At 43.0% G+C, this 22,392-nt stretch overlaps 2 protein-coding genes across 9 annotated transcripts in view; one reads left to right on the top strand and one right to left on the bottom strand.

The window, feature by feature from the left end:
• Positions 1–1,097: 1,097 nt before the first annotated feature.
• Rbm18 (RNA binding motif protein 18) lies at positions 1,098–21,723 on the bottom strand. Of its 6 annotated transcripts, none has more exons than NR_027515.1 (6): positions 21,501–21,723; positions 19,154–19,282; positions 12,200–12,270; positions 7,871–7,957; positions 5,832–5,917; positions 1,098–2,993 (listed from the first exon to the last, which is right to left on the bottom strand). NR_027515.1 is itself a non-coding variant. In NM_001159635.1 (6 exons), the coding sequence occupies exons 2-6, from the start codon at positions 19,264–19,266 to the stop codon at positions 2,834–2,836; spliced, it is 483 nt and encodes a 160-aa protein (NP_001153107.1). In that variant the 5' UTR covers positions 19,267–19,282; positions 21,501–21,723; the 3' UTR covers positions 1,098–2,833. The 6 variants fall into 6 exon arrangements, 5 of the variants coding, with proteins under 5 accessions (NP_001153107.1, NP_001342508.1, NP_001342507.1 ...); NM_001159635.1 differs by having other exon boundaries at positions 12,234–12,270; NM_001355579.1 differs by having other exon boundaries at positions 7,871–7,950; positions 12,144–12,270.
• The window catches only part of Mrrf (mitochondrial ribosome recycling factor), a 54,625-nt gene continuing 52,911 nt past the window's right edge, over positions 20,679–22,392 (top strand). For 2 of the 3 annotated variants that reach the window (XM_030251998.1, XM_017319228.2), the window contains exon 1: positions 20,679–21,718. The gene's annotated coding sequence lies outside the window, so the exon portion shown is untranslated. The remainder of the gene's footprint in view (positions 21,719–22,392) is intronic. The other variant, NM_026422.2, reaches the window with a different exon arrangement.

Here is a 22,392-nt window from a genome sequence, read left to right on the forward strand (position 1 = left end):
GCTGCTTGAGGTCTGAGACACAAGTTCAAGGCCTACTTGGGTTATAGCATGTGATAATTTCTCAACATGAAAAAACAAGTAAAGGGCTAAGTATGTAGTTCAACGATAAGAGCACTTATCTAGTGTATGCAAATTCCTTCGTTCAACTCCCTCAGTTCAAATACTCTCAAGCAGGGCAACTTTAGAGGTGGGGGCAGGGGGTGGTGCAGATTATTAGTAAGGTATTGCAAGATGGACCATATAGGAGCTAGAAGAAAAAAAAAACCAAAAAGAGAAATCAAGGACAGATTTGTGGGGTTCAAATATTTTAGGAACACGGTGATTATACACAGGAAATGTTTAACATTTAATTTATAAGGCAAGAATACCTTGATCTTTTCTGCCCTAGTATAAGAATCAGAAATGGATGGGTGAATTTGGAAATTAGCTGCTCATCTTTGTAAGAGATGGGGTTGTAGAATGCATGGCTTCATAAAAAAGAGCTTTCCTGATTTACAGCATGCTTTGAGTAATGTCTCCTCAGGTGACCCCTCCCCCAAACACTGAGGTGCCAAGTAAAGAAACCCAACAGGTTAGAGTAATGTCACACTTCCACCTTAGTATTCCCATCAACCCTCCAGTCCTACCTAAGTATTCCCATCAATTCTCCACTCAAGTCAAAATTAAAAGTGAGATGATGTTGACAAATAGCAACCGAAGAATAATTTCAAAGTACAGACGATCTCTTAATAGCCTGGGTTAACAGCTGTAATTCAAAGCTTCTCATCAGACCCTTTCAGTGTATTTACAATGTGCACATTCATTCTGTGAAAACTTGTACTTAGAGAGAAGGAACATTCATGGCATGCAGGGACTTCAACCTCCTACTTTCCTTTCAGCCACCTGTGCCAGGAGGCCACCTAGTCCCCTTCCTCACCTCTAAGGGCAAGGCTAGGCAGGGAAAGGGATGAAGAGACTTGGCCCGTGGAGCCTTTTGGAAAGAAGGCACTTGAAAGCAGCACGTCACGTGGATAAGCTCCTGGCCGATTTGAGTGGAAACCAGTCTACCAGAAAGTTGTGATCCAGGACGTGGATGAAAGACAATAAGACCACATAGATACTGTCGTCTTGCGTTTATTCACATAGAGGGGTAAGAATTGGTACAAATCATAGACATTGTTTAAATACAAATAAATAGTTCTAGATTCTAAAGAAACAACTCTAGATAATCCTAAGTATTCTCTAGGTTCCTATTAAAAATAGAAGGCTATTGGCATCAAATTCTACTCCACCACAACCCTTTGAGAACTTAAGGATGAAATGGTGAATTCTATATTCTAATAAGTCACCAGACAAATGGGAGCCGGTGTTCCCACTTCCCTGAATGAGCTCCCAAGTGGAAGGAGAGTTTCCCACATCACAGATACACACAACTGATAAATCTGGGACATATTCAGTATCTAAAGATAGCTAAAAAACCGACTTGGGAAAAGCAGTAAGAATTCCTCTGAAACAGTTCTGTGGATTCTGAAACCCCAGAAGTTAAGTCAAGTGTCTCTACAACCCAAGTCATCATGGGTGGCACCTGTGGTGAGCGACAGTGACCTGCTCAGTGAAGAACGGTGTTGCTAATGAACAGTCTGTCAGGCCCGGCACCAATTCAATCAGCACTGAGCTGAAGAAACACATTCCCAAGGCTGTCTGTCTATGTGTGTCTCTATACTACCATGTTCATATCTCCAAGGAGACAGAGATATCTGGAGAGAAGCATGCTTTCAGGGTAACGTTCAGTTTTAGGCCGTGCGGTCTTCCAAAAGGACAGAACGAGTGTGGTTGTTACGGTCTTGATGCCTGAGCACCGGCTGCTGACTCCTGCTGCTCACTGCACTTTCTCTCTCAGCTGCAACAAGGTCACTCAGCTGCTTCTTACAGCCCCATACAACTGTGACAAAGTAATGCTTGACAGTAACCAATACAGCAAACTTTAGGTTTTCAAAGAAATTCTGCTTTTCTATTTAGATTGATCATGATACAGTTCTAACTGCAACAACCCCATGCTATAAAACAATCTCATGCAGTAAGTGTATTAAAACCCGGGTTAGTAATAACATTTGGTATTATAGAAGGCAAGGTCATTCAGATTCAAAACCATGATTGCCAAAGAATAAAAGCTGGATTTCCAAATAGAGTATCTGTTGTGGTATAAAATGTTAAATGTGTCTCTACACTTTGACGACATAAACAATTTTAAGACGTATACCACATTTTCCTAACTGAGATTTGGAAATAATAAGCATAATTCTTAAACAGACTGCTACAACATTCACTCAAGGGATCAGCTGCTTTTTGCCAAGAATTCTCTTTTGAATTCAACTGAAGGATTTCTACAGTACATTCCCAAACAGTTCTAAAAATGACTGTAAACGTCTCTCACTTTCCACCCTCACCCTTATTTTTTGTTTATGTTGAAGAGAAGTGTACACATAAAAATGCTAAAAGTTTTTGGTGGATGTTAATACATTTAGTTTCCTGATTTAAATAACAACGTTGTATGCTTGTTTTTCTCTCTGGCACATTGTGTTTCTGGAGTTACAAATCCAAACAAAGCAGCCAACTAGCGCATCTCAGTGTTCACATCACAGTCTGGACACATTCCTATTTATTCTGGATGATGCTCAATTCACACATAGTTCAGGGAAGACACATCCATATGAACACCCAAACACGCTATGTCACCGGCCCTAACAAGAGACTGTGCTCTGTTGGTAGTACCATTCACATCTACACAGTACAGAGGCGAAGGACTTCAGACGTGGAGACCATTTGCTTCTGCTGCTCTGGTAATTCACGACCATCATCTTCGAGACTTCCAGGCTGTTCTAGAGTAAGGAGTAGTCCTTTTTTTATCAGGTGGTTTAAAGTAGGAATAAACAGGCGCTGCTGGGTACTCTGCATCAGGATTTTCTGCCATCATTTTCAGCTTTGCTTCAATGGCTTTTATCTTTGCAGTGACACTGGAAAAAGCACAGCAGAGGGTCAGAGTGGGCAGAGATACAGACACCCAGAAAACACTTGCATCTCTCCCCTTCTTATGCTGATGTGTTTTAGGACAACACGACATAAAATTATAAACATGAAAACGAAGCCTGAAAATCAGTTATGTTTTTATAATATAAGCCCAGGCAGAGTTGTGCATATGTCATACACCCTTACATAGTCAGTCCTGAGACACAGACTTTAGGCAGTATCCCAGTGCTTGTCAGAAAGTAAACAAAACACAAGACTGACAATGGTGTTAAAGGTAGGTTCTATTTCTTATTTTGCAAATGTTAAATGGCTCACGAGTGAGAGTTGAGAAGTGGATACAAACTGGCTCAAAGACCCATGTTATTAACTAATACACACTACCATACCTGTTCAGCCACTGAGTAATATAATTTTTTCTTTTTTTTTTTAGAAATCTTATCAAGTCTTTTTCTCTTGTGTGTGGATGTTTGACCTGCATATGTGTTTGCGCCTGGTGCTCCCAGAGTCTAGTAGAGTGCATCAGGTTCCCTAGAACTGGAGTCCCAGACAGTTATGAGCCACCACGTAGGTGCTGGGAATTGAACCTACATTCTCTAGAACAACAGCTAGTGTTCTTTAACCTCTGAACCATATCTACAGCCCCGAGTTTATTTTTATTAACAAATATGTTATAGTGAGCCAGACACCCACCACTGTCAGGACTTTATTGCTTCCAGTCCTTACTAATAACACAAGAAGGGTTACCCTCAGGATTTTATGAGATAAATACAAAGGGACATAAATGTGCCCAGGGTTCACAGGGCTAAACTGTAGGATGGCGCACGCCTTTACTCCCAGCACTCAGGAGGCAGAGGCAGGCATATTTCTGAGTTCTAGGCCAGCCTGGTCTACAAAGTGAGTTCCAGGACAGCCAGGGCTACACAGAGAAACCCTGTCTTGAAAAAACAACAACAACAACAAAAAAGATTCAACCTATTTCTTTGTCAAAAAGCCTTTGTTTTCCCTCTGCATCAGAGAGGAAGTATTACAGCTCTGCAGATACAGAGAGGAGGAAGTGAGGGAGAGATGCTGCATAAGCCATGAATGGGGTCACTGCAGTCTCTGCAATCAAACGCAAAGCACTCAGGCTGTGACGCTGTGCTGCCTCAGATTCCCCTTCTCATTCTTGATGCTGTCAATGGGCTATAGTGTGTAAGGAGTGTCCACACAGTCTTCTACAGATCTGCAGATGGCATACAGCAGTCGAACATTCCCATATATTTTTGTGGGCAACCAATTAAAAACTAAATCAATAAGAAGGGATCAAACATGGGAAAAGGCAGTTGTTTTCCCTGTATGCATGTATCCAAACATCACGTGGACCACACAAAAACATGCAATTTTTTGAAATTCATGCTATCAGAAGTAGCCCTACATTGTATTTCTAAGGGCATTACATTGTGTTTCAAAGATCTATTTTGGTTTTTCTCCCATCTGCATAAGTCATAGGAAAATACGCTCCTGTACTGAAGCACAGTTGTAAATAGAAAGATAAGGACTGAAAGACTCTTGATTAAAAAGTAGATGAAAAACACCAGGCTATGGTAAACAAGCTGCAGGCACAGAGGGAAAAGTTAAAGCCATGCTCACTATCACAGGGAGACCATTGAGCATAATCTAGAGAGCAGTGCAGGAGAGCTATGAAAATCTCCACGGAGATCAACCTGGGACCAAGGAGCTTTAGAGTCTATGGGAATGATGGTACATGGATATGAGCTCTCAGTGACTCTAAAGAAATCACACTTGTTTTCTATGTAATTTCAATCTCTAGACCATCTCCCTTCCCTTTGCCATTTAGTGAGATGCTTTAACTCTGTGTGGCTCAGTGAACAGCACTTGTGAGGAGGACATGTTTCCTCCCTGCCTGGTGTTCCGTGCAAACAGGTACTGCGGAGTTTATAGTCTCGCACTGACTGAGTGTAAGTGTTGACTTCCAATGCATGGGTGCTCCTTCACACACCTTCTGCTCTCCCGAACAGGCTTAAATATGAATCGTGACATTTATAACCTGGGGGAATTTTCCATCAGGCCTGTTTTTAAATTCTGGTTCTGTTACTTTACCATCAGCATGGTTTCAGCAGTGATATTTCACTTTTCTAAGCTTAGGTTTTTCCACATGTAAAGTGCTGTTTATGGTATTAAAGTATACTATAAATAAAGTACTTAGCATAGTTCTTGCTATAGACAGTTCAATGGATCCTGACTATTGTTACTGTTATTGTTAAAATTTTTCCCTAAGCTACAGTGCAAAGAAAGAAAAAACAAAACCAACAAAATCCCCTAACACCACACACACACACACCACACACACACAACTGCTTCTGCTCAACCACCCACTGAACTCCCCTTCTCTACTCAACTCTTAGTGCCCCTGTTTTGAATTAACTCCAAAGAAGCAGCTGACAATCCATACAAACTGGAACAAAACTATTATAGCTGCTGCAAGGATACATAGAATAAAATGTCTGCAAACATAAAGAGAGGCCATGGCCAGGGAGGAATTAGTATATAATGAAAATGCCAGGGACCGAGGTCTCATTAGAATGCTTGCTTTCAGGGTCAGGGCTGTGTGTGATTTATCTCCCAGCGCCAGCTCAATGAGCGGTGCGTGACCACTAAACCTGTTTGTTTTTCAGTGGATGAATTCTCTTTGTGGTGGTACATGATTACGGTGGCGGAGTGTGGAAAAAAGAAGAAATATATACTGAACGGATCTCTCTCAGCACAACAGATCTGTGACTCTACTCTAGAAATGGTTAGTGACAGTCCTACAGATGTCGCCTTACCTGAGGTTAGACTGAGCAGGCTCAGTGCTTGAGGATGGCTCAAGGCTGATGGGAAGGATCTTATCATTCTTGTTATGATCATATCTCTGAAAGTGAATAGAAGGGTAAATTATTTCACCTAGGCAGCAATCACCTCTGGCAGTAAGTACTACATGAGTGAAAGCATGCTTAATCTTGTCCCAGTTTATCACCAGCATAACTGCATATCACCTAGACAATCTTAGGCCTGCTTTATATTTAATATTAATGCAAAAACTTTGTCCTAGAAAAAGAAGTCAAGAAGCCATTAGTCTTTTTGGGGGAGAGGAAGAATTTCCCAACTAAGAATTTCATTGCTCAAATTCCCAGATGTACAAATGCACAGCAGGGCCACCCTCTTACATTCTTAAAATTGCCACATAATGCCTCTTACAGTATTTGTTTTATTCAAAACACTTTAAAATTCTGTTAGATTCTGCAAAGTACCAAGCATAATACTCAACTCTTAATAGGCCTGAGTGGAGAAGAGGAGCAGTAACAATGTTCAGTGGTGGCTACAGAAAACATTCCATAGGAAAGGAGTTTCATTTGATGTCAGATAATTACATCCTTGTTGTGAAAAGTAAGTGCGGTACTGAAGAGCAATCAGGAACCTCTGGTCAGAAGGGAACCACGAGGTAGAGATTTCATATGAAAGACAGGTTGAAGGGTGATTTCTCCTGCCTCTTCATGAGATGCAGGCTGGGAAACACTAGCCAATTTGGTAAATGAGATTTAAGTTTTATTCTGAGAAAAAGCATTTGGTAATTCTGTGTCTTAGACACCAAGGGTCCTGCCCCATCATGACCTGGGACGTGCACAGGCCTCACAGCTTATACAACCCACTTTTCAGCAAAGATATGCTCGCTGTTCAGATGTCAGTTTACTCTGAGTTCTTACAGGGAAGTGTGCTGGGGAGCAGGCAGCATGCCTCCGATCAGAACCTGGGCTCATCTGGGCAAGCAGAAACTCCGGCTCTGACAGCTACAAATCTGGCTGCTGCAGGTCTGCAGCAAGGGCTGTCTCTTGGGACCGCTGAGTCCACAGGCCTTACCACCAGTGTGCCGGCTGGAACAGAATACCTTTCCTTTTGTCTGTTTGGTTTTTTGTTTTGTTTTGGTTTGGTTTGGTTTTTCAAGACAGGGTTTCTCTGTATAGCCCTGGCTGTCCTGGAACTCACTTTGTAGACCAGGCTGGCCTCGAACTCAGAAATCCGCCTGTTCCCGAGTGCTGGGAATAAAGGAGTGCGCCATCACCGCCTGGCGTTTTTTGTTTTTTTTAAACAGAGTTTCTTTGTGTAGCCCAGGCTGTCCTAGAATTTGCCCTAGACCAAGCTGGCCTGGAACTCACAGAAATCCACCTGCCTCTACTTTTCAAGTGTTGGGATTAAAGTCATATGCCACCATAGCCTGGCCCCAGCTTTTACAGTACCTTTCCCCAGAAGACCAACCATACAATGCACATGGCAGCGTGCCATTTTTCAAGACCCTGGAGACATACAGACCCTGCAAAGTTCCACAAACCCACACTCTAGTTATTCTCCCAACCTCTGCAGGAGAGAGACGGCACTGCTTTAAGCACAAAGAACCTACCCACTTCTCAAGCATTTAGAACAATAAATATATGCAAACTCTCCTTAGAGATGCAAGGCTGGGAAGAGTCTATTAATGTCTACAGTGGCGAGTTTTAAAAATAGATTCCCCCCACTCCTGACCAAGAACAATTCCCATTAAAAAAAACCAAAAAACAAAAAACCGGTGGCGGTCTCAGTGTACACATCAGCCACGTGCAAAAACCAATCAAAACAGGATCTGTGAGCATGTGCAGAGAAACAATGAAGGAGCTTACTTCCTCTCAAGAAGCTCTCAAGAGAAAAATCTGGCAAGACACATGGTAGATGCCAGCACAAGAGAGCAAAGCATGGGCATGGGACAGATAGGCTGGATGCAATGGAGATCTGGGGGCTCTTCAGAGACTCAGCTAGGGTGACGTGCTTTGCCCTCTGTCTCCCCTAGACTTACCTTGACTTGAGCGTGGGCCCATCGTACAACCAGCTTCTTAGACAGCGCCAGCTTGCCATTGAGACACTGGATGGCTTGTTCTGCTTCCTGCCCAAGACAGGACAAGAGTCAGTAGAAATTCAAACATTGATGAGCTATCTGTATTCTCATAGGGCCTCAGTAAGTTTCGATAACTGGGTTTCTAACCATATTGCTTCTAGTACTCCGCTTATAATTCAACTTGGCTTATAATTAATTTCAAATGGTAAACCAATAATATCATCTCAAATTTTAAAATGAGACAATTTTAAATCCTCTGTCATTTGTTGGCAATACAGTATTTGGTAGGTACTTAAAGTGTCTGCATTTGTCAGCTGTAAAATACGGTCACTAGTACTTGTTCCCCGGGGGTGGCTGTGAGTCTTCAGAGGGCAGGGGTGGCACTTCCGGTGTGAGCTGACAGAACTGCTCTCTCAGGTGCTACCTTTCTACACACATGCTTTAGCTAGTGTGCAGACTACATCATAAACCTGTGCTCACTCAGGAGCTCTGGAGCCATATCCTTGACTACAGCTTCAAGGAGAAGAAATCAGGCTGGAAAAAGCATGGCCAATCTAAGAGACTGAGCAAGGCATCTGTGTGACCACGCACCTGGTTTTCAGCACACAAACTATTCTGACCCTTTCCTGAGCAGATACAGCAGCAACAAGGTTAAAAGGAACGCCTATCGCTGGAGAAGTCACTCTCAGCAAACCTGGCTGGACTTTCCCATCCTGACAAACCACTGGTGTCCATGAGGCATTCAACTAAGTGGAACTCACATGTAGTAGGGCTCAAGAGGCCCAAAGGGAAGACTGTAACAACAGGGAGTGCTGACAAGGCGGAGGAGTAATACACATAAGCACAGCACTCTGGTATCAGCAGTGAGTCTCTAGCACGCAGCAGCCATCTATTCTATATACATTTACTCTCTCTTCACTGTGTATCAGTCATGGGCTACTCACAGGCTGTAAGAATGCTCCACCATGGCATTCGGAGTGCTAGACAGGCAGGACACGTGCTTTGTTTCACTTGTGGGATTAGAATGTCCATAATGTTCTCTTAGCTCTAAAGTATCAGCAGCAGTAGAGGCCAACAAGGGTTGAACATTCTTTCTTATTAATTAATTAATTAATTAATTATATGTAAGTACACTGTAGCTGTCTTCAGACACTCTAGAAGAGAGCATCAGATCTCATTACAGATGGTTGTGAGCCACCATGTGGTTGCTGGGATTTGAACTCAGGACCTTTGGAAGAGCAGTCGGCGCTCTTAACCACTGAACCATCTCACCAGCCCCCAAGGGGCTAAAAAAGAACATTCTAAAAGAACAACTGCCATCTCTGTACATTGTTTCAAAGTTCACAAATGTAATACTAAATGCCAACTGTGCTGTCACATGTATATTTACGGATTCTCAAAGTCTCCCCAAATTGCAAAAGAAAACCTCTTACTACCGGAGGATCCCGAAATACCTCTCCTGGGCATATATCCAGAAGATGTTCCAACCGGTAAGAAGGACACATGCTCCACTATGTTCATAGCAGCCTTATTTATAATAGCCAGAAGCTGGAAAGAACCCAGATGTCCCTCAACAGAGGAATGGATACAGAAAATGTGGTACATTTACACAATGGAGTATTACTCAGCTATTAAAAAGAATGAATTTATGAAATTCCTAGGTAAATGGATGGACCTGGAGGGCATCATCCTGAGTGAGGTAACCCAATCACAAAAGAACTCACACAATATGAACTCACTGATAAATGGATATTAGCCCAGAAACTTAGAATACCCAAGATATAAGATACAATTTGCTAAACACATGAAACTCAAGAAGAACGAAGACCAAAGTGTGGACACTTTGCCCCTTCTTAGAACTGGGAACAAACCACCCATGGAAGGAGTTACAGAGACAAAGTTTGGAGCTGAGACAAAAGGATGGACCATCTAGAGACTGCCATATCCAGGGATCTATCCCATAATCAGCCTCCAAACCCTGACACCATTGCATACACTAGCAAGATTTTGCTGAAAGGACCCAGATATAGCTGTCTCTTGTGAGGCTATGCCAGGGCCCAACAAACACAGAAGTGGATGCTCACAGTCAGCTATTGGATGGATCACAGGGCCCCCAATGGAGGAGCTAGAGAAAGTACCCAAGGAGCTAAAGGGATCTGCAACCCTATAGGTGGAACAACATTATGAACTAACTAGTAACCCCCAGAGCTTGTGTCTCTAGCTGCATATGTATCAGAAGATGGCCTAGTCAGCCATCAGTGGAAAGAGAGGCCCATTGGTCGTGCAAACTTTATATGCATCAGTACAGGGGAACGCCAGGGCCAAGAAGTAGGAGTGGGTGGGTAGGGGAATTGGGGGTGGGGGGGAGGGTATGGGGGACTTTTGGGATAGCATTGGAAATGTAAATGAAGAAAATACCTAATTAAAAAAAAAAAAAAGAAAGAAAACCTCTCACTTTTCCCCATTTTTAGATAAAACTGAAGCCAAAAGAAACTTGATCAAAGTTTAAAAAAAAATACAGGAATATAAAGGATGTTTTGTGATCACTAGTCCAGGGTTTTAAAATAAACATATGTCCCTACCATGACCTCTGGTGTTAGTTGACAGCAAGAATCCTCATTACTCTATCAAGGAAAAACACTTAAAAATGGTTATCATATGAACATCCTTTAATTGCTTCCAAAAAGGAATGGACAGTTAAAATAACATTTCATTTATTGTCTGCAGTATCTGCAAAAAATTAGAGGAAATGGAAAACTCTCAGCACTGGTGAGGATACATGATGCCCTGGTGCAATTTTAGAACTCTCTGGTACATTGCTTCTGGGAGGAATTCTGGCAGCTCTATCTTTTTCCTTACTGTGCTGTCCAGGCTGCCCTCCAATTCTTAATCTTCTTGCCTTAGTCTCCCCAGGACTAGACTTACAGTCATGTACAACCATGCACAGCTGTGGCGATTACATCAAGGGAAATTATGCTTTTGCCTTGTTTTTGTTTTGTTTTTTTGAGACAGGGTTTCTCCATGTAGCCCTAGCTGTCCTGTAACTCACTCATTACACCAGACTGGTCTTGAACTCAGAGATCCACCTACCTCTGCCTCCCAAGCACTGGGATAAAGCACACCACTACGCCTGGCTAAAAATGATGCCCTCTATTCCATTTCCCTAAACGCGTGGATGCACATAGAGCTATGACAATACCCACTCTATAATGTCTATACAGTCAGTCACTGCTGGGGTTCAAATAAATAATGACTATGCAGTCACCAGAACTTAGGATATATATATTTATTTCTCTTCTCTTCTCTTTTCTTTTTTTTTTTTTTTTTGTGAGACAGAGCCTCACTGTGTAGCCTTGGCTGGACTGGAGCTTACTATATAAGACCAGGCTGGCTTCAAGTGCAGAGCTCCCACCTGCATCTGCATCCTGAGTGCGTGGTCCATTCCACACAGCACATGATGCTTCCTTCTGAACTGTACTCCAAGTCACATGTGACACGCAAATCTGTGATACAGATCACTGGAGATCAACATGTGATATTTAGCAGGGTTATCTCAGTGGTACTTATCTAGCTAGCATGTATTAAATCCTGGGTTCAGACAGGCATGATGGAGCATGGTTTTAATCCCAGCACTGAGGAGGCAGAGGCAGGCACTCTGAGAATTCCTCACTCTGTGAGGGATTACATAGTGAGATTGTCTCAAAGGGGAAAAAAAGGGAGTAGACATACTGGCCTTGGGTTTAATCCAAACACACAAATAAAATCTGTATGCATCTTTTGAGACTGAGAAGCATACTCACTCTCTCTCTCTCTCCCTCTCTCTCTCTCTCTCTCTCACACACACACACACACACATACACACACACACACACACAATTTGTGCAGGTGTATATCAATTATGTATGCACAAGAGTAGTGTGTGTAGGCCCGTGCACGTGCAGTGGTAAGGCCAATGTTGAATGCATTTCTCCACTGCTTATCACCTTGTTTTTTTGTGGCAGAGTCTCACCGAATCTGTAACTCAAGAGCCTGAACTCTGTTGAAACCAGGGAGAGGATGTTTGTGCAAGCTGTATTACTTAAATTCACTGGTGGAAGGACGTAGCCTTTAGCTCTGTGTGAGGTGCACAGAGAATAACCAGACATGACTCTTGCCCGTGCGGTCTGGTGGTCAAGAGATGTAGAATGGATTATGACAGAGTGCAGACTATAAGAGGTAGAGGGAGCTCAATTACCTGCTTAGTTTCAAAGTTAACAAAACAGTACCCTCGGGGCTGGCCCTCCAAAGCACCTGACTTATGGAAGAGGAAGTCAAACTGCTTCACCTTGCCAAACTTCTGGAGGAGCTTGAGGAGGTGGTATCTGTGGAGACAGAAGAGCCATGAGTTCACTCACTGCTGGCTGCTCAGCCTCAAATGTAAGATAAAAGAGGGAGGTAATTTACCCCAGGCGAAAAAGTCCCCTGGCCAATGCCCTAAGCTTGCCTATAAACTGCGGTTAGTTTATTTGGGAAACAGGACTGTTTGCCTCTATTTGGAATGGGAACAAGAATGGTCATGCCTACTATGCATCTGTCCAATACAAAATACCAAACAACAAAACCACACCTAACAAACAGCTGTCTGGCATACAAGCACCGTTTGTTTTTCCTTTGGAGAAAAACTAAAAAATAGTGTCCATCTATTTATTTTTTAATTTCTTGGCAATGAAATAGCTTTTATGAATATCTGTAACTTCATCAGAAACACACACATAACCCCCAAACCTACCCTGTATCAAAAATAAACAAAGTTGCAAAACCATCCCTATTCACACATACAATAGTCAGTCCTAAAACAGCTCTCTATTTTATTGTGTAGCTAATCATTAACCACAAACTACCTGAGAGGGACTCTGCTAGAATCCAAACTATAGTTAGTGGCGCTAACACAGGACTTAAAATGTGACTGGAAATTAGGACAACATGGAAGCCAAACAAGACTGAGGCTGCTCTCACCACGTAGGGGACACTGGCCAGCTCTGTGAATCAGTCAACCTCAGTTTCCGTAATAAAAAAAAAAAGAGTCAAGGAAGAAATTTATTCTCGACAGAGGTTCACCCAAACTACTGCTTGGCCATTCTGCTTATCCCTTTCTTATAGACCCCACTCATAACACTTGTTGGTTCCTATAAGGCTTCAGAGTTGTTCGGACAGATGTGGCCTTAGCAGGTTGCTGTGGCCAATCTCCACTCTGACTTCCTGTCATCCGATGCAAGGGTGAGACACACCAACAGCTCTCCCATTTCCTTTTCCTCTGGCCTTCCTCCTGGCATCCTCTAAGCTATTCAAATGGAGTCAAGGCTTTCTCTAAACAATGCTGTCCCCTTGATACTAAAAAGGTATCAGCCCACATGCTAAATGTGTTACTACTCGGAATTCTACCTCATGGGGAGTCAGGAAAGTCTGCCAGGCACATTTATATTCACATTGTTTTCTAGGAGAAACACACCAAAAGTATATTCTTGAACAAGGTCCCCCTTGGGAAGGAAGAATAGGGAATATATCACACGTTGCACCAAATCTGACACTAATGTGTATCAATAAGCAGCCCATCATAACTAATCAGGTGTCTGATATCACTCTAGAAAGATACAATACAGGTCTAGTACTGGGATAGGATGAAAGGCTCGCAAGCCCTACTATGGACAGTAATCTGGTCCTTGGCCTAGTTTTGAAATGGAAAACCACCACAACTTGGTACTTAATTACTGTCTCCCATCAGGAGACCTCAATTATCCAGTGAGAATGTGGGCCTCTTGAGGGGAATTAGGAGACACCTCAAACCTCTCTTCTTGATGATCTGGACAGGCTCATAGCAAGGCTGTCTCCCCTCCAGGCTTCAATCACAGCCACACCTGCTCTTACTACACCCATTCAAACCTTCACACCATGTCAATGTCACAGAATGGTGGGTCAAATCCATTTAGAACAAAACAAAACTTAAGGCTACTGCAGCACAGCTATCTTTTCATTAGCTCTGTTCTGCTAAATAGCAGGAAGGTAACGGGATTGGCATTTCCTAGGAAATGAATTTTAATTTACTCAGGAAAAAAATGCCAACAGATTATTCATTGTAAAGCTAACAAACACATGCTGCCTGAGAAGTGTGACCTTAAGATTCCAGGAACATCTGCTTAGGTCTGTGTCTTTCAACTTCTCTAAGATTTCTTTTCTTGTTTGATAATTTCTCGAAATTATCGGAACACTGAAACAAAAGGAATGAAATGTTTACTACTCTGCTTCCTGGAGATGGGGACTGCAGGCTCAGATAGTGAAAACAGCCTGAAGCCTCTTGCCTCCACATCTGCAAGCACTTTCATCTGCTGCTGCAGTATGGGAGCTCAGTCCTCATCAGTGGGCCTGCTTCCCTTAATGAAATGTGCACCCTGCTGCCTTGGGAGAGAGAATTAGTATACTTGTCCCCCACATGAATCGTAACCCAATCAGGGCTTTCTTCTCCTAATGAGTCTTAGTTAAAATAGCTTTCCTGCCTAGTGGCACAGAAGCAATCACCTGTACAAATGCTAAAACAGATACCTACTATGTGCCAAGGACCTTTATATGAATAAAATTGTCTTCTAGGTCCTCAATGCTGGTTAGAGGAAAAGAAAATGCATAATCACACGGGGGTGGGGGTAGGGGGTGGCAGTGAGGAGTGTGGGAAAGCCTGAGAAAGGAGGACATCTGAATGCAGTGTTAGCATGAGTGAACACTATGCATTGAGAAAAGTAAAGTCTGGAAGAGAGTAGCAAGGAGGGACAGGCTATGAAGGATGTGTATACAGGGAATTTTGTTTTGTGGTTACAGTCACCAGAGAGGCAACAGAGAGCCAACGAGATGACCTTCAGGATTTTTTTTTTTAAATTTACTATACTATATAGTGTTTTTAGAGAACATTTCCTTTATAGCCTATAGAAATTACTATGAGGAGAATCTTTTTGTCCTGTTCTATACACCTTAGTAAATGCTTTATTGTTTCAGACTTAAGCAAGCAAACAGTAAACATCATTTCATGCAAACCACGGACTATGAAGGAAGAATGTGAAATGGGCTGAGAGAAAAGGTAAACACATTGCTGACACAGGCTTATGCATCTATTTCCAGGGAGTCCTGGTTTACCCAGCTAATCCTCCGAAAGTCAGCACCAAAAGGACACTTGCACCTGGTGGCTCTCCACCTCTTGGCTTTTACTGTACAATGACTTCATCATCACTATTCTATGGTTAGTAGGCTCTTGAGTTGTTTACATTCCCCAGGCAAGACCTCTCTGGGACTGAGGCCGAGCCTGAGCCCTAGTGTTAGAAAACAAAAATAGCACCACCACCCTTCAGAATCATCTTGCCTCTCCACTCTTCTCTACTCCTGTTTCTCACATCTCAGACTCACCCACCAATCTCCAAGTTCACTGTCCTACCGGTGTGGCAGTGGCAACAGGTGAGTATCTGCCAACTAACCTGCACTCTCAGTCTTGAATCCCTCACTAAAACATTACTACTGCCTTGGTATCAGGTTCTTGTTAAAATCCTCTGGACGTTCTACATGAGCTTCCACTTGTCTGAATACAATTTAAAGAGCCTGTCTTCACCTGACAGTATTCTACCTATCCAGCTGCCTTTGTCACCACTTAGTACTCATCCTTGCCTTAAGCCAAACGGCCCTTTTGAATCTGTTTACATGGAGCCTTCTTTCTTAACCCTGATTTACATACATTCATGGCTTCCCTCTGCTTAGAAAGCATTATGAGCATTTCTACTAATGTTCTCTCTCGCGCTCACATACAATGCAAACGTAACTTTCTTATTTTATAGAGCACTTTTAATATCTGAATAAGAAAGCTGGCACTAAGTACAGAATGCCAATCAACATCTAAGATACTAACTTTTTGACTTCCCTGATGAAAGTATTGGTGAAATTTAAAGGTAATGGTCTACGCTTATAGTCTAGGTCTCGCAGTAATTTAGAAGTTTCCACATGTTTAAATTCAAAACAGGATGCTTTAGTTCATGACTTCTCAGCTGCTCTGACTACCAGAACATCTGAGTAAAGGTGCAGTGGACTAGGGGGAGGGAGCTAGAGCTATCACAAACCCCTTTGTAAACTGAGCCAACTCATGTAACTTTCCTTTTCCTATGAAGAATGGCTAATCTGTTCCATTCACCTAGGCTGTTATGAGGTAAAATAAGAGAACTTCATAGAGTGTTAGAAGAAATGTTTCTGCTATTCAGTTGAACATTCTCACTTTACAAAATCATGAGTTACAAAGAAGCTGAGGAATTAGAACACAGTGGGCATTAGTGGGATTTAGACTTGACTTCTGCTGTAAGAGCAAGTGCCCATCACTCCCTCAAGATCTACTTAGTCAGGTGAATGCCTCTGGCACACAGCACAGCCTCGACACAGTAAGCATTGATAAGACACTGTGTTCACAAAAGCTCAATCTTACAATATAGCAGTATGTGGAAGTGGTTGTATTTTAACTATTCATGGAGGATCACTGTATCTAACACAAAAGAACAGGATCCAAGAGTTTATGTAGCTGAACTGTGGGTAAGGAATCACCATGAGCACAAAAAAGCGCCAGACTGAAAAGAGACTGAAGGATGCCCTAGTATAACTTAAGAAGAACCCAGATTAATAACCAAAAGACACAGAGCAACCAGAACTAATGACAAAATAAATGTGGGGAAAATGAATGACAGACTGCATTGTTCAAATGCTATTTGAAAAACTACCATCAAGGCTGGAGATGGCTCAGTGGTTCAGAGAATGGATGCTCTTCCAGAAGACCTGGACTCCACTCCCAGCATCCACATGGTGGCTCACAACCATCTGTAACTTTATTTCCTCTCTTCGGCTCTCCCTGGGCACCAGACATACATGCAGCCAAAAAGAAACCTGTGTGTATAAAATAACAAAAGCAAAAAACCACCCCCTACAATTGTATCAGATACTTTTGTAACTAGTCCTGACAGTTTGCTGAAAAGAAGCAAGAGAACATTTTTAAAGGACAAACACTCAAAGCAACTTCTGAACGATATTAAGAAATAAGGTTAAGGAGCTGGGAGCCCGGTGTGGTGGCGCACGCCTTTAATCCTAGCACTTGGGAGGCAGAGGCAGGCGAATTTCTGAGTTCCAGGCCAGCCTGGTCTACAGAGTGAGTTCCAGGGCAGCCAGGGCTACACAGAGAAACCCTGTCTTGAAAAACCAAAAAACCAAAAAGGTTAAGGAGCTGGGATACAGGCATATGAAAGAGAATGAAGGATCTGGTGAAGAGGAAATAGCAGGAAGCGGCAGCAGTGTTTAGTTGGGTAAGCTTAATTAGGAAAACTGGAACACTTTCTGCAAACTTCCCTTGCAAGTCATCAGAAGATTAGAGCTTTTGATTCCCCTGACAATACAAGTAGCCCGTGCTCATACTCCTCCAATGCTGGGGAGCAACTATGTTAATTACTTAACTAGGTCCACTATTTTCTGCCCTTTGAGGATCTAAAAGTTCAGGTATTTGAGCAACTTGAAGGAAATGATGTTTCCACAAGACTCATGAAATTTAGCAAAGCGACACTAAGCTTTCAGGTGAATGAACCATAAGCTTTGATTGGCAGCTGTTTTTTTGAAAATAAGTGATGTAATAAATCAGTTTATTTGAGAGAAAAATTATTTTAAGATAAGGAAATCATAGAAGGAAAATAGAGAAAATTGTTTTGGCACCACAGAAATAGGGATACCACAGGGGGAACATAGCACATTCAGCCAGCAAGGCCCTGACATACAGTTGTCATTTAATATCTGCCTTTGACTGAAACATGGGACAGTCTTAATCCAATGCTCCTGTTAAAGATGGGATTCAAGAATACACTCATATGTTATTTTCTGATGTAAGGGCAGATGCCCTGTGAACCCCTGTGACAAGCACAGGAGAGGAGCAGCACTAGAGCCTCATTACAGAGAACCACAGCCAACAGGGCCGGCCGGCACTGTCTCCACGCTTTAGATTTCCATTCAGACAAAGAGAGGTGGGAATGGAAAGCATTCAGGGAAAAACCCCCTTACAGCCTGCATTTTAGATGGAAAAACTGATGTGAACAGACATTAGTGAAGAGCTTGCGCTGATTCACACATCCATAAGAGAGGATGTTAATAAATACAATCCATTCTAGTGTTCCCATGGCCACAGTAACATGACAAGATGACAACATATCTTCAGTATCACTGTAATTTATACCCAATGATATCTACATTTATCTGATTTGAACCTGTGCAGATTAGGAGCCAAACTCTGTGTTGTGACATAAAATTACATCTCTTTTCTTCTTTCCTAACCCCAATCCTTAAATAACCTCATCTCATCTCAGACTCAAATGAGAGGGTTCCTTTCTCAAACTCTGTGTTTACTTAGCCCTACTCTAGGAATAACTCCAGGACTGTTGGTTTATCCCATGCTTGCTTTAAGTACTGATTCCACATAGACTGTCTACTCAGCCCTCACTATCCTGCCACCAACTAGCACTGGCACCTCACCCCTCCCACCCTCAAGGACGTAGTAATTCTCTGCCAAGACATTCCTTTTCACTATAATGGGTCTCATGGAACGAGTGGGAGTGAGGACTCTGAATTCAATTAGTAATGTGATCTTGGGCAAGGTAATTCTGCCTCTTGGAGCCTTGTTTCCTTTATTGTAGAGAAAGAGTTGATGGTGTCAGAGGTCCCCAAGTGATCACAACCCATGGGCACCCAACAGGCACTCCAATCACTTAGTGAATGAGTGGAAACCAAAGGCACTAGGGTGATCTCTAATGTCCTTCCCACTCACTTTCTACGGTTGTGTGGCTGCTCACTGCCATCAGGCAAGTGGGGCCCATACGCTTATTCACAAAGATCCCAAGACTCTTTCTTGTTCCTCCATTTGGGAGACAAAATATGCCTCAGGTTGGCTCTACAGTGATTCTCCAGAAATGCTGGGAACAGAGTTGAACAAGTGGCAAAGAGTCCCACTCTTTGTTCACTAGGAAGAGGCTTATGCTTGAAGGAAACCAAAGTCGTCCTCACAGTTGTGTAAAAAATGGAAATAGGCTAAGTGCAGCATGTCCCCTTTAGAGAAAAATTCCAACACAAATGAAAGAATCAAGATGCTACCACTGCTCTGAAAAGTCTCCTGAGCATCCACAGCAGATACTAATTCTCTCTGGACGCATCAACTGGACTTACTCTGTGATTTTGGGATCCAGGTTGCCAATCCATAATCGGTGTCCTTCTTGTAGAGAGCCCTCTGAAAGGATGGATGCATTCTCCAGGGGAAGAGTTTTGGTTTCTGTTTCCATCAATCTCTGAGAAATACTAAAGGCAATGTGAACATTCAGACAAGAGAATAAAACAATCTTGTGTGTACACACAGACTTCACATGCAATCCAAATACATATCCAAGGAAGGCATGCTCTCTGGGCAGTCTTTTAAAGGTCTGTTATTCCCCAACTGGGGCCCTGGACCAGTTCCCTTGGGATAGCCTTCTGGCAGCCATAGTTACCTTTTAGGATAAGAGGTACTGTTATGTGGAGAGTCTTAAGTCTTTGAAAGCAGGCTGTGTGACTTAATTATCTAAATTTTATAGGCCTCAATCCCCTCAAATGTAAAATCAGAGGCAACTGTTCTTATTTTACAGGACAGTTGTGAAGATCACATACATCACAAAAATCACTGTATTTAGCAACAGTAAAACAATATATATTAGCTATTGGTCAGGTTTACTGTTTTGTTAATAATGAGATGGTTCTCCTTAGTTATTACAGTTCACCATCTGCTTTCTTTGTGTAACTTTTGCAAAGAGTGAGTGTTAGGAGATGTCTTAGTCAGGGTTTCTATTCCTGCATAAACATCATGACCAAGAAGCAAGACTGGGAGGAAAGCGTTTATTCAGCTTACTCTTCCACACTGCTCTTCATCACCAAGGAAGTCAGGACTGGAACTCAAGCAGGAGCTGATGCAGAGGCCATGGAGGGATGTTACTTACCGGCTTGCTCAGCCTGCTCTCTTATAGAACCAAGACTACCAGCCCAGAGATGGTCCCACCCACAAGGGGATCTCTCCCCTTGATCACTAATTGAGAAAATGCCTTACAGCTGGATCTCATGGAGGCATTTCCTCACCTGAAGCTCCTTTCTCTGTGGGAACTCCAGCTGTGTCAAGTTGACACAAAATAGCCAGGACAGGCTCATACACACAGAGTTAATAAACCTAAAAGATCTGTAAAGATAAATCCTGCTTTCCTAATTAGTTAAGGTTGCTGAGAAGAAAAAAAAGAGTTTATAGATGAAAAATGAAATTTTAATAAATATACAATATGATAAAGGAAAGGTAAAGGGACAGAGACGATAGCTGCCTATACCAGACTTCAGACCTCCCTCCTAGGAAAAAAAAACAAAAAAAACAAAAACCCAAACCCCCAAACCAAAACATGTATCTTCTGTATCTAGAAGTGCCTCAAGCTCTGCCTTGTACGAAATACTCTCCATTCTCGGATATTTTTGAAAAAGAGAACTAAATTTAAAAACGGCAAAATATTGAAGTAATTGACAGATACTGAGACAGGCACTATCATTTAACGACTCTTCAGTTTAGTTCCCTTATGAGGAGAGTACCTCATTAAAGTCTGTAGCTCTGCCAAATTCTACCCCTAATGCCTTCAGAACCATGCTGAGAACTCACCCAACACTGAGAAAGCTGTGTGACTGGGGGTTGCACTACTTCAGACTGAGAATGCTGGATTTGAATGCTAGAACTTCTGATGTTCTCACGTCTAAAAACAACTGTAACACCAAAAAGATACTTAAACATGCCAAAGAGGCCATGTATAAATAGGAAGAGTACAGGACATGGGGCTAGAGAGACTCGACTCAAAATCAACTTTTCCAACTACTGTGCCTTTAGTAACAGTCCCTCCCTTAGGTATCTTCCTCAGGATCTCTGCTCCTGTGTGTGAACACAATGAGTAGTTTACTTTTTGCCTATGTTTCTAAAATAATAAAAGCTCCTATGGCATAGGGCCTTGATCATGGTTCTCTATGCCCAGCATATTGTACACTGCCTGGCTCAGAGTTGGCACTATTTTCAATTCTCTTCTTTCCTGAGATGGAGACAAATTCCTGCATCACGTGGTCATTTTAAATAAGAATATACATGTGACAGCTCAGCTCATGAAATTTTGAGAAACAAACAGTAAAGTCTAATAAGTTAGTATGTGACTATCAAGTCTTTTGGGGGTTGCAAAGGCGACAACTCCTTTGAGTAACATGTTCACAAATGCCAATCTACTCCTCCCGGCTGAGCGGTATCTACTCTAAAAGTCAGGAGGGGACTGGGGTCGCTTATTCTTACACGTTAACCACGGGGTCAGGCCAACAACCACGGCACCCCGATTCCTGGCAGCGAAGTCACTAATGGGATTGTTATTTCCGGCCAGAGACAGGACAATCCGGGGCGGGGCCTAGAAGCCTGCGGGTGAGGATGGTTTTCGCCAAGGCCCCGCGGCCAGGATGGCACTGAGCTTCGGGTACTCACCTGCTAGCCTCAGAGCTGTGCCCTCAGCTCATGCCCCGAAAGCAGCTTCCGACGCTGGGGTCCGAGCGAAGGACCTGAGGTTACCTCTGCCGAAACACCGCTCGCCGCCTGGCCGCCCGTGACGCACTACGCCTGCGCCGCCGCGCTGGCCCGTGACGTCATGACGCCCGCACCTCCGCTGTCCCGCGTGTGTTTCTCTATAGTCCCGGCCGTAGCTGGTGAGTGGCCTTGAGTGTGTGTGGGGGTCGGCTCTCAAGGAGTGGGCGGGATTCGAGCTCTGGTGACACTTTTCTAGGCTCTCGGAGGGACCTCGTAGGGCTAGGATACTATCCGTGACTGGTTCAGCAGAGTTCGGCTGGACCTTAAGGCCGGGGGCGGGACTTCTATGCTCACAAGGGTGGGGCGGGGCCATTGTCACTCAGCCGACATTTAGAGCCTTGCCTGGGAACTTGGTAAATAGTTCCTGATGCTTAAGACGTCACCTGACAGGAATAATGCCTTTTCCAAACAACCCTACACGCGGAGGTGTAATTATTCCCGGTGGTGATGAAGAAACAAAAACTCAAGCGCTGTCTTTACCAAGGTCGCGCGTCTCCCAAGTGATGAAGTTTGAATTCCACCCAGGCCTGAGTCGAATGCCTGGGGCTTTTAAAATCATCATTCTGCTGACCAGTGGGCAAACAGTTGTCATTTCGATGGTGCTTCATCATTCCCGTGACTCTGGCACATTTTACAGATTAAGATCACATACTTAGGAAGCACTAGAAGCAGGACAGTTGCCTAGGCCATCTCAAAGTTTGGTGCTTTTTTTTTTTTTTTTCCTTCTCATTCCTGTGTTTTTATTAACTCACACACAACTACTTGTCTTCTGGATTGTTGAAGCAGTAAGGCA

This window comes from Mus musculus, chromosome 2 (genome assembly GCF_000001635.26).
Source record: "Mus musculus strain C57BL/6J chromosome 2, GRCm38.p6 C57BL/6J".
NCBI lineage: Eukaryota > Metazoa > Chordata > Mammalia > Rodentia > Muridae > Mus > Mus musculus.

Bases quoted from the DNA above. Each gene is read 5' to 3' on its own strand.
- Rbm18 (NM_026434.4), bottom strand. From the start codon at position 19,266: ATGGAAACAGAAACCAAAACTCTTCCCCTGGAGAATGCATCCATCCTT. The intron at 12,271-19,153 runs GTAAGTCCAGTT...CTGTCTCCACAG, and splicing joins CTGGATCCCAAAATCACAGA to ATACCACCTCCTCAAGCTCC. The intron at 2,994-5,831 runs GTAAGGCGACAT...TGCTTTTTCCAG, and splicing joins CCTGCTCAGTCTAACCTCAG to TGTCACTGCAAAGATAAAAG.